This window comes from Crocodylus siamensis, chromosome 1 (assembly GCF_052110815.1).
Source record: "Crocodylus siamensis isolate JL-2025a chromosome 1, ASM5211081v1, whole genome shotgun sequence".
NCBI lineage: Eukaryota > Metazoa > Chordata > Crocodylia > Crocodylidae > Crocodylus > Crocodylus siamensis.
The window spans coordinates 376,391,083-376,404,126 of NC_143395.1; the positions used below are offsets into that span (position 1 = coordinate 376,391,083).

The 13,044-nt window shown below is 45.6% G+C and overlaps 1 protein-coding gene across 9 annotated transcripts in view; it reads left to right on the forward strand.

Annotated features, from left to right (window-relative positions):
* The window catches only part of STARD13 (StAR related lipid transfer domain containing 13), a 602,523-nt gene that overhangs the window by 585,318 nt on the left and 4,161 nt on the right, over positions 1-13,044 (forward strand). For all 9 annotated transcript variants that reach the window (XM_090027662.1, XM_090027653.1, XM_090027672.1 and 6 more), the window contains 3 exons: positions 2,489-2,603; positions 4,672-4,893; positions 6,482-6,699. In XM_090027662.1, the coding sequence (XP_089883788.1) occupies positions 2,489-2,603; positions 4,672-4,893; positions 6,482-6,699 (555 nt within the window). The remainder of the gene's footprint in view (positions 1-2,488; positions 2,604-4,671; positions 4,894-6,481; positions 6,700-13,044) is intronic.

Below are 13,044 nucleotides of genomic sequence, written 5' to 3' on the forward strand. Positions count from 1 at the left end.
GCCTGTTACAAACTAGTCAGAGGGGACCAACAGGCATTGGGGGAGTCTCGGTTTCCCCAAGCACTACCAGGAGTGACCAGGAATAACAGTCAGAAGCTGGCAGAACGCAAATTCAGATTAGACATCAGGAGGTGCTACAGTCAGGGTGGCTAGGATCTGGAACCAACTTCCAAGCGAAGTGGTGTTGGCTTTTACCCTGGGGGTCTTTAAGACGAAGCTAGACAATCACCTTGCTGGGGTCATTTGACCCCAGTACTCTTACCTGCCATGGCAGGGGGTCGGACTTGATGATCTGCTCAGGTTCTTTCTGACCCTACTAACTATGAAACTATGAAACCTTACATAATTTTAATATTAGCATGATGCAAAATGTTTTAAGTAATCTAAGATCAGATTTTCAAACGTGGCCACTTTTTACTGCATGTATAGAGTTTGGGCGGAGAGATCAAAGCCCGTGAGCCCATGACCAAAGCCCACAAGGGCATTTACGCACAGAGAAAAGATAAAATTTTCCAGCACAACTGTGGCAAAAGGTTACACAAACTCAAGGTCTACAGAAACCTCACTGAAATAAGCATCAAATAAGCATGGCCAGTTTGAGCAGGAGTCTTGTGTCTTGAAGGTACAAGAATTCTGTTTCTTCTCCCATAAAGCCAGTAGAACTTTTGTCATTGACTACAGTGGAAAGAGAGGAGATTTTACCATGCACTGAAAATCTGCCTGTTAAAGGCTTAAGGCGCACAATTTCTGTTATAGTCACTACGCATACTTTGCTCTGACCCAAATTTACACTGGTGTAAACTACTCCAGAGTAAGGGTTTTTGGGAAGCCATCAACACCTGGGGATTATGGAGCAGATTGGCACCCAGTTCCCTACAGCCCTGCAATGGGCCCCTGCTGCCATTGGGGGAGCTCCGGGCTCCTTCTGGGTGCTAGTCCAGGAGCTGGCAGGGAGCACTGGGCCAGAAGACAGCCGTTTCTTGGGCCTGGGGGGCTGCCTGCTGCTGGGGTGGGAAAAATGTCCCTGTGCCTCAACAGCAGAGAGCTCCTGGCCCTGGCTCCCCAGTCAGGGACATGGGGCTTGGAAACAGCTGCAGGGGAGAGGCAGATCCCAGGTCCCTGACCCAATCTGTCAGTGGGGCAGGCAGCAGGGGGTCAGGGGCAGGTCCCAGCTAGCTCCAAGCTGAGCAGGGAACTGTCCCCATGCAGGGAGATCCTAGCCCCTGTTCTGGGATCATAATTGTGATCATGGAGTAGGGACTGGGAACAAGCTCCCAGCCTGTTCTGAGCCCCAGTTCTGCAATTTCAGAGCTGGGCTTGGAACAGCTTCCCCTGCCCCTGCCAGCAAGGAGCTCCCAGCATCAGCTCCACAGTCATGGGGCTCAGGCTGGGAGACCCTTACCCCCCAGCCTGAGCCCTGCAACTGCAACTGCAGGGCTCGGGCTGGGAGGTGAGGGTCTCCCAGCCCAAGCCCCACGGCTGCAGAGTTCAGGCTAGGAGATAAGGATCTCCCAGCCCCCTACTCCCCAATCAGGATGGTGAAGCAGGAGCTGAGAGATAAGCATCTCCCTGCCCAGCATCTCCCACCCCAGCAGCAGGCAGCTCCCAGGAGCAGGAAGCTTTGTCCTGCCCCCTGGTGGATGGCTTACTGGGAACAGATTTTGCTCCAGGTCGAGCATCTACACAAGCGCTACTACGCCGTTACTAATCCCGAGTAAATTTGCTACTTGCATTTTCAGATTAAGGAGGTTTACTGTAAAGCAAGCATGTGCATGTGTAGACATGTTTACTTCTCAATAAACTATGCTAATATGAAGTTAAGCATCTTGTGTAGACACTCCCAGTGAGTAGTGCATGGCTTAAATCCTGTACAACACTAAACTTCACTCTAAATATTTTTTTAAGGGGGCACGAGGGCACTGGAAAATCAGGAACTGTTGAGTAAATTCTAATCTTGGCTCTGCCAGTGACTCAATCCACGCAGGCTCTGGCAGCTCTCTGCCACTTGGAACACAGCATTCATATCAGCTCACATTAATATTGTATAAAGTGCACAGGGTGACTATAGACTAAACAGGGTCTAGATCAAGCACAATAGTAGTGGACCCATATAAAGGCCCCCCCTGTCATTTTCTCTCCTTAACTGGAATATATTCAAATACATCAGATTGAAAAAATCTTCCCTTCATATAGTGCCCTGCTAATCTTTAAAAAAATGACAGGCAGAATACTGGGCATCTTATTTGTCACAGACCTACTTCAAAATGTACAGTGCACAGTGTACAGTATTTTTAACCCCTCTGACTTGACAATATTTTCAGTGAAGGTTTTTCCTTTAGAATCAAAAAATGATCTCTGTTTGAATGAGCTCTTCTGGGAAATGTAAAATAAAAAGCGCTTCTCTCTGACCATGAGACTATTCTGCCATTATGTTTGTTTTCATGTTAAAGTTCAGCTCCCTTAACTGAGAAACTGAATTCAATTACAGAGTAATACAGAAAAAATATATGACAGGGAAGCCAGATCAGAAGGATCTCAGTGAAAACTTGGCAGCTACTCAGGGACTTGCACATATGATAATGGAATGCAACAAACTTTTTGAGGTGAGTGAAGGACTCAAACAGCATTATTCATGGGGACCATGGCACAGAATGAAGCTCGCTGAAGTATTTATGGTTTATGCTTATATTTTCTCTGTCATTTGAGCTTTGAGGTGATAGTTCTTAACTTATTTATAAATGTGTTTCATTTGAAGTTTATTTAGCCCATTTTTTCAGGACAGTCTCCTTTAATCTTTTAAGGCACTATTGGTAACATCAGCTAATTACTCTTGAGGAATTTCACCAATGTATTTGGTTTGAAGCAATTTTACTTTATAACAAAATCAGTTGTGATAACATTTAAATAGTTATATGCTTCCAGCGCCTTACTGAAAAATAACAAGGGAGCTGACATGCTTTATTCTTTAGTCAGTATAACAGAGTTATAATCACCCAGGACTTTACAAGTGTTAATGGAACTACATATCATTCGTTTCCTCCCACTCCAAAAACACAAGTTAATATTCTTTGAATTAAAGGGATTCCTGTTTGCAACATGAGGCCTTTGATATAAAGTTCAGCAGTGTGATTCTATCCCATAAAATGCAGTGTTATTCAGACTGGGTGCATCTATGTGTGCATTTAAGCGCAACTAAATTTAATGCACTTAACCTAATGCACATTCAATGATTTTTGGCAGGTGTCTACATGCGCAGGGACCTGGCACTAAAGTTACTCCCAAGTCCCTGCAGCCCTACCATGCGCCTCTAGTGGCTGGGTAGACCCATCATTAAAGATAGTGCTGGGTCACATCTACACATGCATTAATGTGCTCTACATCAGTGCTTCTCAAACTATCTGATGTGGTGGACCAGCAGTTTTTTTTCCAATGGGCCAGGGGCTACACAAATATGCGACTGGCTGTTTCTTTCTCTTTCCTCACCTCGCACGACGTGACGTCACCTGGAGTGTTGAAACGTATGAACTGTGGTACTATGACATGTCAATGTTATGCTTCTGAAAATATATTTCTTTCTTTCCTGGCAACTCACTGCAGACAGGCTGGTCCGTGGACCACCACTTTGAGAAGCACTGCTCTACATAACATATTTAATTTTATTACAAAAAATATTTTCAGCATGATTTGTGTTTGCATAGTGTATATAGAGGTGATTGCATAAGAACTCAAAAATGAATTCTTAGTCTTGTATATTGTGTGAGGTGGGTGGTTCTGGCAGGAGGGTGGCACAGCAGCAGGTGGGGGTGCTCAGTATGCTTGTGCCTGGTGCTAGTGCTCAGTGGGTGCAGTTCCAGCCAGCACTGTACATCGCAGCAAGGGGTACAGCCCCTGCCTGGCAATCTCTATCACTGGCCCTCCCCACAGTGCATGCGCAGCCCCCACACTTGTGCAGCACAGAAAGGAAGCCCCACATACTGGAGTCAGCTCCCTTTACCACTCCCTGCCATGCACGTGCAGCCCATGCACTCACATGGCATGGGAGGAAGCTATACATGCTGAAGCTGATTGCCTTCCCTGTTCCCTGGACCAGCATGGCAGGGAGTGGCACAGGCAGCCAGCTACAATGCATGGGGCTTTCCTCCCATGCTGCAGTCCCACCCCTGCCACTTTCCTACCTGCTGCCTGGAGCGAGCGGGGCTTGGGGCTGCTGAGCAGGTCACTGGCAGCTGCAGCAGCAATCCCACCAAGATGCTGCCTTCTGGCTGGGCTGGGGCCTTCTGCCTACGGGGGTGGGAGCGAGGCACAGTAGGCTATGTTAGGGGGGTGTATATGTGGGTGCCTCGCTCCCACCCTCATGGGCAGAAGGGCTGGGTAGGGCACAATTAATTGGTGGGCACCGCAGCCTGGATGAAAGGGCCTGGTGGACCCGATCTGGTCTGTGGGCCATATTTTGCCTGCCCCTGGTGTAGATGCACCCACTGATTTGACTATTTCATTCTACTACCTTTGTTTCTCAAGATTAACAAAAGATAGCACTGGGTATTTTCTTTCATAGACTGTACATCCATTTTGCCTGTATAGAGAATAATTCATCATGCTGAGAAACATTTCTCTTTAAAGGCAGTTTTCAAAATAAGTGTTTCTACATTCTCCCTGCTTTCTTTGGAGCAGGTCCCACATGACATGGTAGCCCAATCTCGGAACTCTTATGTGGAGGCTGAAATTCATTCTCCAACACTGGAGGAGCTAGGAAAACAAATAGATGAAGAAGGAGGAACTTACCAAATGTACATTGAAAGTCTGCTGCAGAACCTTCAGAAAGAAGCAAAAGAAAAATTCAAAGGCTGGATCACCTGTCCCAGTATAGAGAGCACAGAGCTTACCTACAAAAAGGTAATTTGAAGATAAATAATAAATGCAACTGATCATAAAACAACTTCCCCATTTCAACAGAGAGAGCTTATTACATGGCAAAATAAACACATATTATTTTTTAAGTCTTCCGAGACAAATAAGCAATTTTTTTTAAAAGAACCTGCTAAAAAGTCCTATAGTTAATAAAAGTGTAACAGGATTAGCATTTACCTCTGGCATCCCTGTGGGCAACAGAAGCCAGACTGAGGTTTCAAAACACCTAACAGAGAAAGTAGTAAAGCAAACCATGGAAACAGAGAGAGAGGATGAGGGAAGAGAGGAAAAACATGTTACACTAGCTGAGTGAGCTGTTTATGTGAAGAATGGCCAACTTTCCTGGCTATCTTTTTGCCTCCTGGAAACAATTTAGTGGAATACAATAGAGACGGCACAAGGAGGTTTGGGAAATTCTTATTTAAAATAGGTACAATATAATTTCCTGCCTGCTCTGCCTGGTCAGTCCTGCAAAGCTGTGGAATCTTGATATCTCTGATGTTAATAGAGAATCACATAGAAGTAGGGACCACTGGATGTCATCTAGTTCAGCCACCTGCCTGATAGGCCCATCCCTATCCAAAGTATCCCATATAAATCTTTGTCTAACCTATTGCTGACACAATCAACCCTGTCCTACAGCCATAAGGCCTATGCAACAGGTAAGACACCCTAAACTTCCACAGGTGAAACAGGGGACAAGGGTGGCTATGCCCTGCTGCTGCAAGGTTTCTTAAAATGCTCTTGAGAAATCTAAGGAAGAAGGCCATGCCCCCTACTACAGAGGAAGAAAAGAATCCCCACAGTCTGTACCTAGCTGACCAGAGAGTAAATTTTCTTCCTGATTCCAAATGTGGTGATCGAGTCTGACCATGCTGTTGTTACCACTCTATTCAGCACAGTACTGTCCCTCAAAATATCATCTTGGGCATGCTAGGGTTTATTCCAGCCTGCAGAGCAGAATTCAGGGTGAGTGAGCGGCATTTTTTATATGAAAGCCTTTCCACCACTACTATTTTGGAGCCACTGAAAGAAGAATCTTTAGATATCTAGGCACAAGAATGAGCCACCAGGTCCACACATTCCACACCGATTATTTCTGTTGCACTGATTAGTGAGAGGGGCATACCTTCAATTCAGAGTACCTTTATAGCCTTCTTCCCTGTTGAACATAAGATTCTTTGCCAGCAACCAGTCCCTCTATCTACCTAGGTTTTTTTCCAAACATTTCCCATTCCCTGGCTTTTTCTCTGACCCATGTTCCACTTTCTTAAGATATCTGGGGCAAAGACTTATTCACATCACACTATATAGAGTAACTCTAGTGCCATCGGGAAAGCTACTTCAGATTTACATTGATCTTAGACCAGAATTTAATCTATTGTTTTAAGTGCCGCAGAGGTGTATTTCTGTACAGGAAAATAAATAACAGTGAATAATATTATCTGTAAATGTAAATGGTCCAGAACTTTATCTTAAGCATATGCTAATAGTCCCCTCCATGAATTCTTGATTAATTCTGCAGTGAGCATATATTCATAGATCCAGCATTTTCATTTTCTGTTTACTTCAGGTTGGGGATGGGAACCCACTACGGCTTTGGAAAGTATCAGTTGAAGTTGAAGCACCCCCGTCAGTTGTACTAAATCGAGTGTTAAGAGAACGTCATCTTTGGGATGAGGACTTCTTGCAATGGAAGATCATAGAGACTCTGGACAAGCAGACAGAAATATACCAATATGTTTTGAACAGCATGGCTCCCCATCCCGTCAGAGATTTTGTAGTTTTAAGGTAAGCGAAAGGTAATTCTCCAGTGTCTTTCACATTGATGTTAAGAAGATCTGTTCTTACCAATATCTATCTTTAACATTTACACACTTGCATGTAGAGAGCACACATGCCATATACATTTGTGTTACAGTATATTATTCCTCAAAGTAAATCACAGCTATGTACTTAGAGCACACTGACCTTTATCTGAATGGTAGTGTTAAAGTGATATTTTTAATCAAACCAACTGCATAGTTGGGATTGAGTTATACAAGTTTCTGATGCAAAACATTCTTCTTCAGCTTCTCAGACTCCATCCCAACTATGCAGTTGGTCCAATAAAAGATATCACCCTAAGAAATCCCTGCTTCACACTTTTCCTCAAAGAAATTTGAGCAATGCTCCTGCAGCTCACTCTTATAAAACTAGGTATGTTGTTCTTTCTGATTGATAGCAATTGATAGGATAGTATTATTAAGGAGGATAGTTGGAGAAGCGCTGAGGTCCCGGAGGGGAGGGGAGCCAGGTGTCCAAGGAGAGCGGTCGCTCCTTAAGGAGACGATCCTCCAAGCCCAAAGGAGGGTAATCCCAACGAGGATCAAAGGGAGCAGGAGAGCACACAAGCCTCCGTGGCTCACCAAAAGCATCCAGGAATGTCTCCTTGCTAAAAAGGAGGCTTACACCCAATGGAAAGAAGGGGTCACCACCAGGGAGGACTATTCTGTAGTTGCTCTGGGATGTAGGGGGGTAGTTAGGAAGGCCAAGGCAGAGATGGAACTGGGACTAGCTTCCCAGATTAAGGACAATAAGAAGTCAATTTTTAAATACGTAGGGGGTAAAAAGAAGGTCCCGGGTAATGTGGGGCCCTTGCAGGACGCGATGGGAAACTTGGTCGTCACACCGGACGGCAAAGCTAACATGTTTAACCATTTCTTTGCCTCCGTCTTCCTAAGTAGGGACCAGAACAGCCACCTCCCTGCTGGGCCCCCCTCAGGCCCCGGGGGAGGCACACCTGGGCCATGGGTTAGCGAGGATTTAGTTAGGGAGCTTCTGGAGGGGTTGGATGTATTCAAGTCAGCCGGTCCGGATGATCTCCACCCTAGAGTTCTAAAGGAACTGGCCGAGGTCATTGCAAGTCCCCTGGCACGGCTTTACGAGCACTCGTGGTGCTCTGGTGAGGTACCGGAGGACTGGAAGAGGGCCAACGTGGTCCCCATCTTCAAAAAAGGCAGGAAGGAGGACCCGGGAACCTATAGGCCGGTTAGTCTTACCTCGATCCTAGGCAAGCTGTTTGAGACAATAATGCTGGCACACATCCAGGAGGGGCCAGCAGGGGACTGCATGCTTAGGGGCAACCAACACGGGTTCATCAGTGGCAGGTCCTGTCAGACCAACCTGGTGGCCTTTTACAATCAGATCACCAGATCATTGGATGCAGGGGTAGCAGTGGATATAATCTTCCTGGACTTCCGGAAGGCTTTTGACACTGTCTCTCACCCTGTTCTCATTAAGAAACTGGGGGGCTGTGGTGTAGACACCCACACAGTCAAATGGGTCGCCAACTGGCTGGAGGGCCGCACCCTGAGGGTGGTAGTGGATGGGTCCTTCTCAACCTGGAAGGACGTGGGCAGTGGGGTTCTGCAGGGCTCGGTCCTCAGGCCCACACTGTTCAACATCTTCATCAGTGATTTGGACGAGGGGGTAAAAAGCACCCTGTTTAAATTTGCTGATGACACTAAGATGTGGGGGGACATAGGCACACTGGCAGGATGCAACAGGCTACAATCAGACCTAGACAGGTTACAAGGGTGGGCAGATGAGAATAGGATGGGTTTCAACACAGATAAGTGCAAGGTGATGCACCTCGGGAGGAACAACCGGCACCATACCTACAGGTTAGGGAACTCCCCTCTTGTCAGCACGGAGGCGGAAAAGGATCTGGGGGTCATCATTGACTCCAAGATGAACATGAGCGGGCAGTGTGGGGAGGCAGTAAGGAAGGCCAACCGCACCTTGGCATGCATCCACAGATGCATCTCGAGCAGGTCCAAACAGGTGATCCTCCCCCTCTATGCAGCACTGGTCAGGCCGCAGCTGGAGTACTGCATCCAGTTCTGGGCGCCACACTTTAAGAGGGATGTGGACAACATGGAGAGGGTCCAGAGGAGGGCCACTCGTATGATCAGGGGACAACATGATGAGAGGCTGCGGGACCTGAACCTGTTCAGCCTCCAAAAGAGAAGGCTGAGGGGGGATCTTGTGGCCTGTTATAAACTAGTCAGGGAGGATCAGCAGGCATTAGGGGAGTCACTGTTCCCCTGAGCACCACCAGGAGTGACCAGGAATAACAGTCACAAGCTGGCAGAGGGCAGGTTTAGGTTAGATATCAGGAGGTGCTACTTCACAGTCAGGGCGGCTAGGGTCTGGAACCAACTTCCAAGAGAAGTGGTGCAGGCTCCTACCCTGGGGGTGTTTAAGAGGCAGTTAGATGCACATCTTGCTGGGGTCATTTGACCCCAGTATTATTTCCTGCCATGGCAGGGGGTTGGACTAGATGATCTGCTCAGGTCCCTTCCAACCCTAGAAACTATGAAACTATGATAGCAATAATGGCTGTTTCACCTATCTGTGTTTGCTGTCAAAACAATACAAATACAACCCAACTCTCTGGGGAAAGGGTCTTGTCACGGTATAGGAGTTTTAAGAGCCCCCAAGAAAGGAAAAACCAATCTGGACATCTTTTAAGTTAAAGCTGCCAACTAACATTTAAAGTTGGAATATGTGTAGACCAAGAAATTGCATTGCTTGAAAACCAAAAACATTTAAGTCAGTCAATGGGCAGTAGATAACTATTCTAACATCTTTCTAGTTCACATAGGCTCTCAAATAAATATGGGAGTGAATTAACACCTTGGGCATTCCAAAGAGGAGCTATCCATTATTCATTACCCTCCTGGGGAACCACCATTATTGGTTTAGAGATGCCAGTGGAAACATCTTCATCTGTTCAGTTAAACAGCTCTTAATAGATCTGTCATCCATGATTCTGTCTGGTCCCTTTTTGAACCTGGTTATGCTTTGCCTCTACCACCTCCTGCAAAAATGAATCCTACAAGTCAACTAAAGCCAACTATGTGTTGTGGTTAAAAAAAAAAAAAGTACTTTCTCTTGTTAGGTTTTAAACCTGTCTCCTACTAATTTCGGCAAATGCTGCAAACTGTAGTATTCTGGGAACTACACTTCTCTGTTCACTTGGTCCACAACATTCAAGATTTTATAGACCTCTATTCTGTCTCAGCTCAGCCTTCTCCTTTTGAAACTGAAGAGTCCTAGCCTTTTCTGTCTCTCCTGGTAGGGCAACTGCTTCATATCCTTGATCATTTTACCTGCCCTTCTCTGCATCTTTCCTAATTCTACAACATCCTTTTTGAGATGAGAGGACCAGAACTGCACACAGTATGCAAGATGCGGGTACATCATAGATTTGTATAATGGCATAATGATATTCTCCTTTTTTTTTCTATTTCCTTGTTAATGATGCCCAACATTTCATTGGCTTTTTTGGTTGCCACTGCACATTAAACTGATGTTTTTAGAGAACTATATACAATGACTCCAAGGTCTCTTTCCTGAGTCATAACAGCCAGTTCAGAACCCATCATTGTGTATGCACAGTTGAGGTTAGTTTTCCCTTACACTTGTCAAAACTGAAGTTCATCTGCCACTTTTTTGGTTCACTCAGCCTGGTGAGATTCTTTTTCAGCTAATCTCTTTCAGCTTGGGATTTGGCTACCTAGGATAATTTGGTATCATTTGCAGACTGTATACCCCCATTTCCAGGTCATTGATGAAAACGTTAAACAAAATTGAGCCTGGCAAAGAGCCATGCAGGACCCTACTTTTGACCTGCTCCCTTTCTGAAAATTGAACTATGAGTGCTACTCTTTGTTGCCTATCTTTTATCCAGATCTCAGGCCATAAAAGAACCTTCTCTGCAATGCCATGCGAATCATTTTTTAAGATTTTGTTGAAGGACTTTTTTGAAATTTCAGGTATATTATGTCAACTGGGTCCCCCTTGTATACATACTTGTTAGCATCTTTGAAGAACTCCAGCAGATCTGTGAGGCAGGATTTCCCTTTACAAAAGCCATGCTGACTCTTCTTTGGCCGATCATATTTATTCATGTGACTTCCGGTTTCCTTCTTTATTATAGATAGTACCAGATTACCTGGGATGGGAATGAGACTCATAGGTCTGTCGTTCCCAGGATCACCTCTAAAGCCCTTTCTGAAGATGGGCATTATTTTGGCAACCTGCCAGGTATCTGGCACAGAGGCTGTTTGCAATGATAAATGACACACTATTGCCAGTAGCTCTGCAATTTCACCTTTGAGTTCCTTCAGAACTCTTGGATGGCTACCGGTTGGGCCTGGTCACTTAAGAGCAGGGGATGTCAACCAGGGGTACACGCACCCCTGGATGTACTTGAGAAGGCCCTGGGGGGTACACGTGGGTGGGTAGGGACAGAGCACTGCCATGAACTATCCTGTGCTACTGCGTAGGTGCCACCAACCCACCTGGACATTGGGGGCTGGGGAAGTTTATACATGGTGGCTGCCACCGCTGTGCATTCAGCTGTGCCCCCCCTCGCCCCCTGCTCTGTGTCTGGCCGCCAGGGGTACACCACTGATCCAAAAGGGATGAAAAACCATGACTTAATAGTATTTATCAATTTGTTCTAAAACTTCTGCTGTCACTTCACTGTGACATAACTCTTCAGACCAATGTACTAGGAAGGATTGTTCTGGCATGAGAATTTCCCCAGTATTTTCTGCAGTAAACACCAATGCAAAAAATTCTTATAGCTTCTCTGCTATGGCCTTTTCATCCCCGAGTGCACTTTTTACACCCCCAGGATCAAGTGATCCCACAAATTCTCCAGCTGATGGTCTGTTTCTGATGTATTTTTAAAAGTTTTTATTATTAACTTTAGCAGCTTTTGCTAGAGGATACTTAAATTCTTTTTTGGGCTTGCCTTATTTTGCTTTTACACATAACCGTTTGTGAGCTATCCTGTTTTCCTCATTTGGACACCTTCCATTTTTTGAAAGATGATTGTTTGCCTTGAGTGGCCTCCTTACCTTCGCTCTTAAACCATACAGGGGTTTTACTGGTCCACATAATACCGTTTTTGATTTGTGGCATATACTTTAACTGAGCCTCTAATATGGTATTTTTAATTGGCTCCCAAGCTGCCTGCAGGCCTTTTTGTCAGCTCTTTTTAACTTCTTTTTGACTAGTTTCATCATTTTCATGCAATTTCCCTTCCTTAAACTGCATATTGACATAGTGGACTTCTTTGGCTTACTCCCGCCTAGTAGGATGTTGAATTATGTTATGGTCACTATGAGAGACTAGCTCATTAACACATACCTCTTGAATTAGGTCCTGTTACTCGGGATTAGGTCTAGAATTGCTTCTCTTCTTGTGGGTTCCAAGATGAGTTGTTCTAAAATACAGTCATTCATCATATCCAGAAATTTTATTTCCACATCTTGCCTAGATGAGGTGTTGATCCAGTCTGTGTGAAAATAGTTGGACTCTCCCATTATTATTGCTTGACCCCCTTTTAGCATCTTCTCCAGTCTCCCTAAGCATGTCATAATCACCTTCACCTTCCTGATCAGGTGATCAGTAGTAGAATCCTAATATTTCATTATTTTTATTCAAGTATGGAATTTCTACCCACAGAGGCCATGTCCACATGTGCATGGACATTTGGTTCCACGAGAACAACTAGCAGTGGCACACCTTGTGCCACCACTAGTTTTCCCCGGGGAACACCTGTGCCATGCGCATTCTGCTGGGTGGCAAGTTACCCTGGGTGTGGTGGGGGAGGCGGGGGGGCAGCACTGTGCTGGCCCCAGCAGCCTTACCTGGGGTCCTAGGGGCGTCCTGGGGCTGCAGCAGCAACAGTCCTGCCACAGAGCTTGGCTGGCAGTGGAACGTGGCTCCAGTCAGCCAGGCTCTGGTTTTGAGTGTGTGCTGCCCCTGCATGCACCACTCCACCTTTTTTTCCCCCAATTTTTTTTAATACCTGGATATCCAGGGGTCAAAAAAAACAAACCCATGCCATTCCTTTGCAGCATGGAGACATGCAGTATCTGAGGCACCACATACCACACAGCTGTGCTCGTCTGGACATGGCCTGGGGGTCTCTGGTAGTTTTCCTTTTACATAAGATTTTTATACTGTGACAGTATATACTAGCCTTAACGTACAGTGTCACTCCTCCATCTACATGTCCTATACTGTCATTTCCATATAATTTGTAACGTGTTATAACAGCATCCCGTTGCTTAT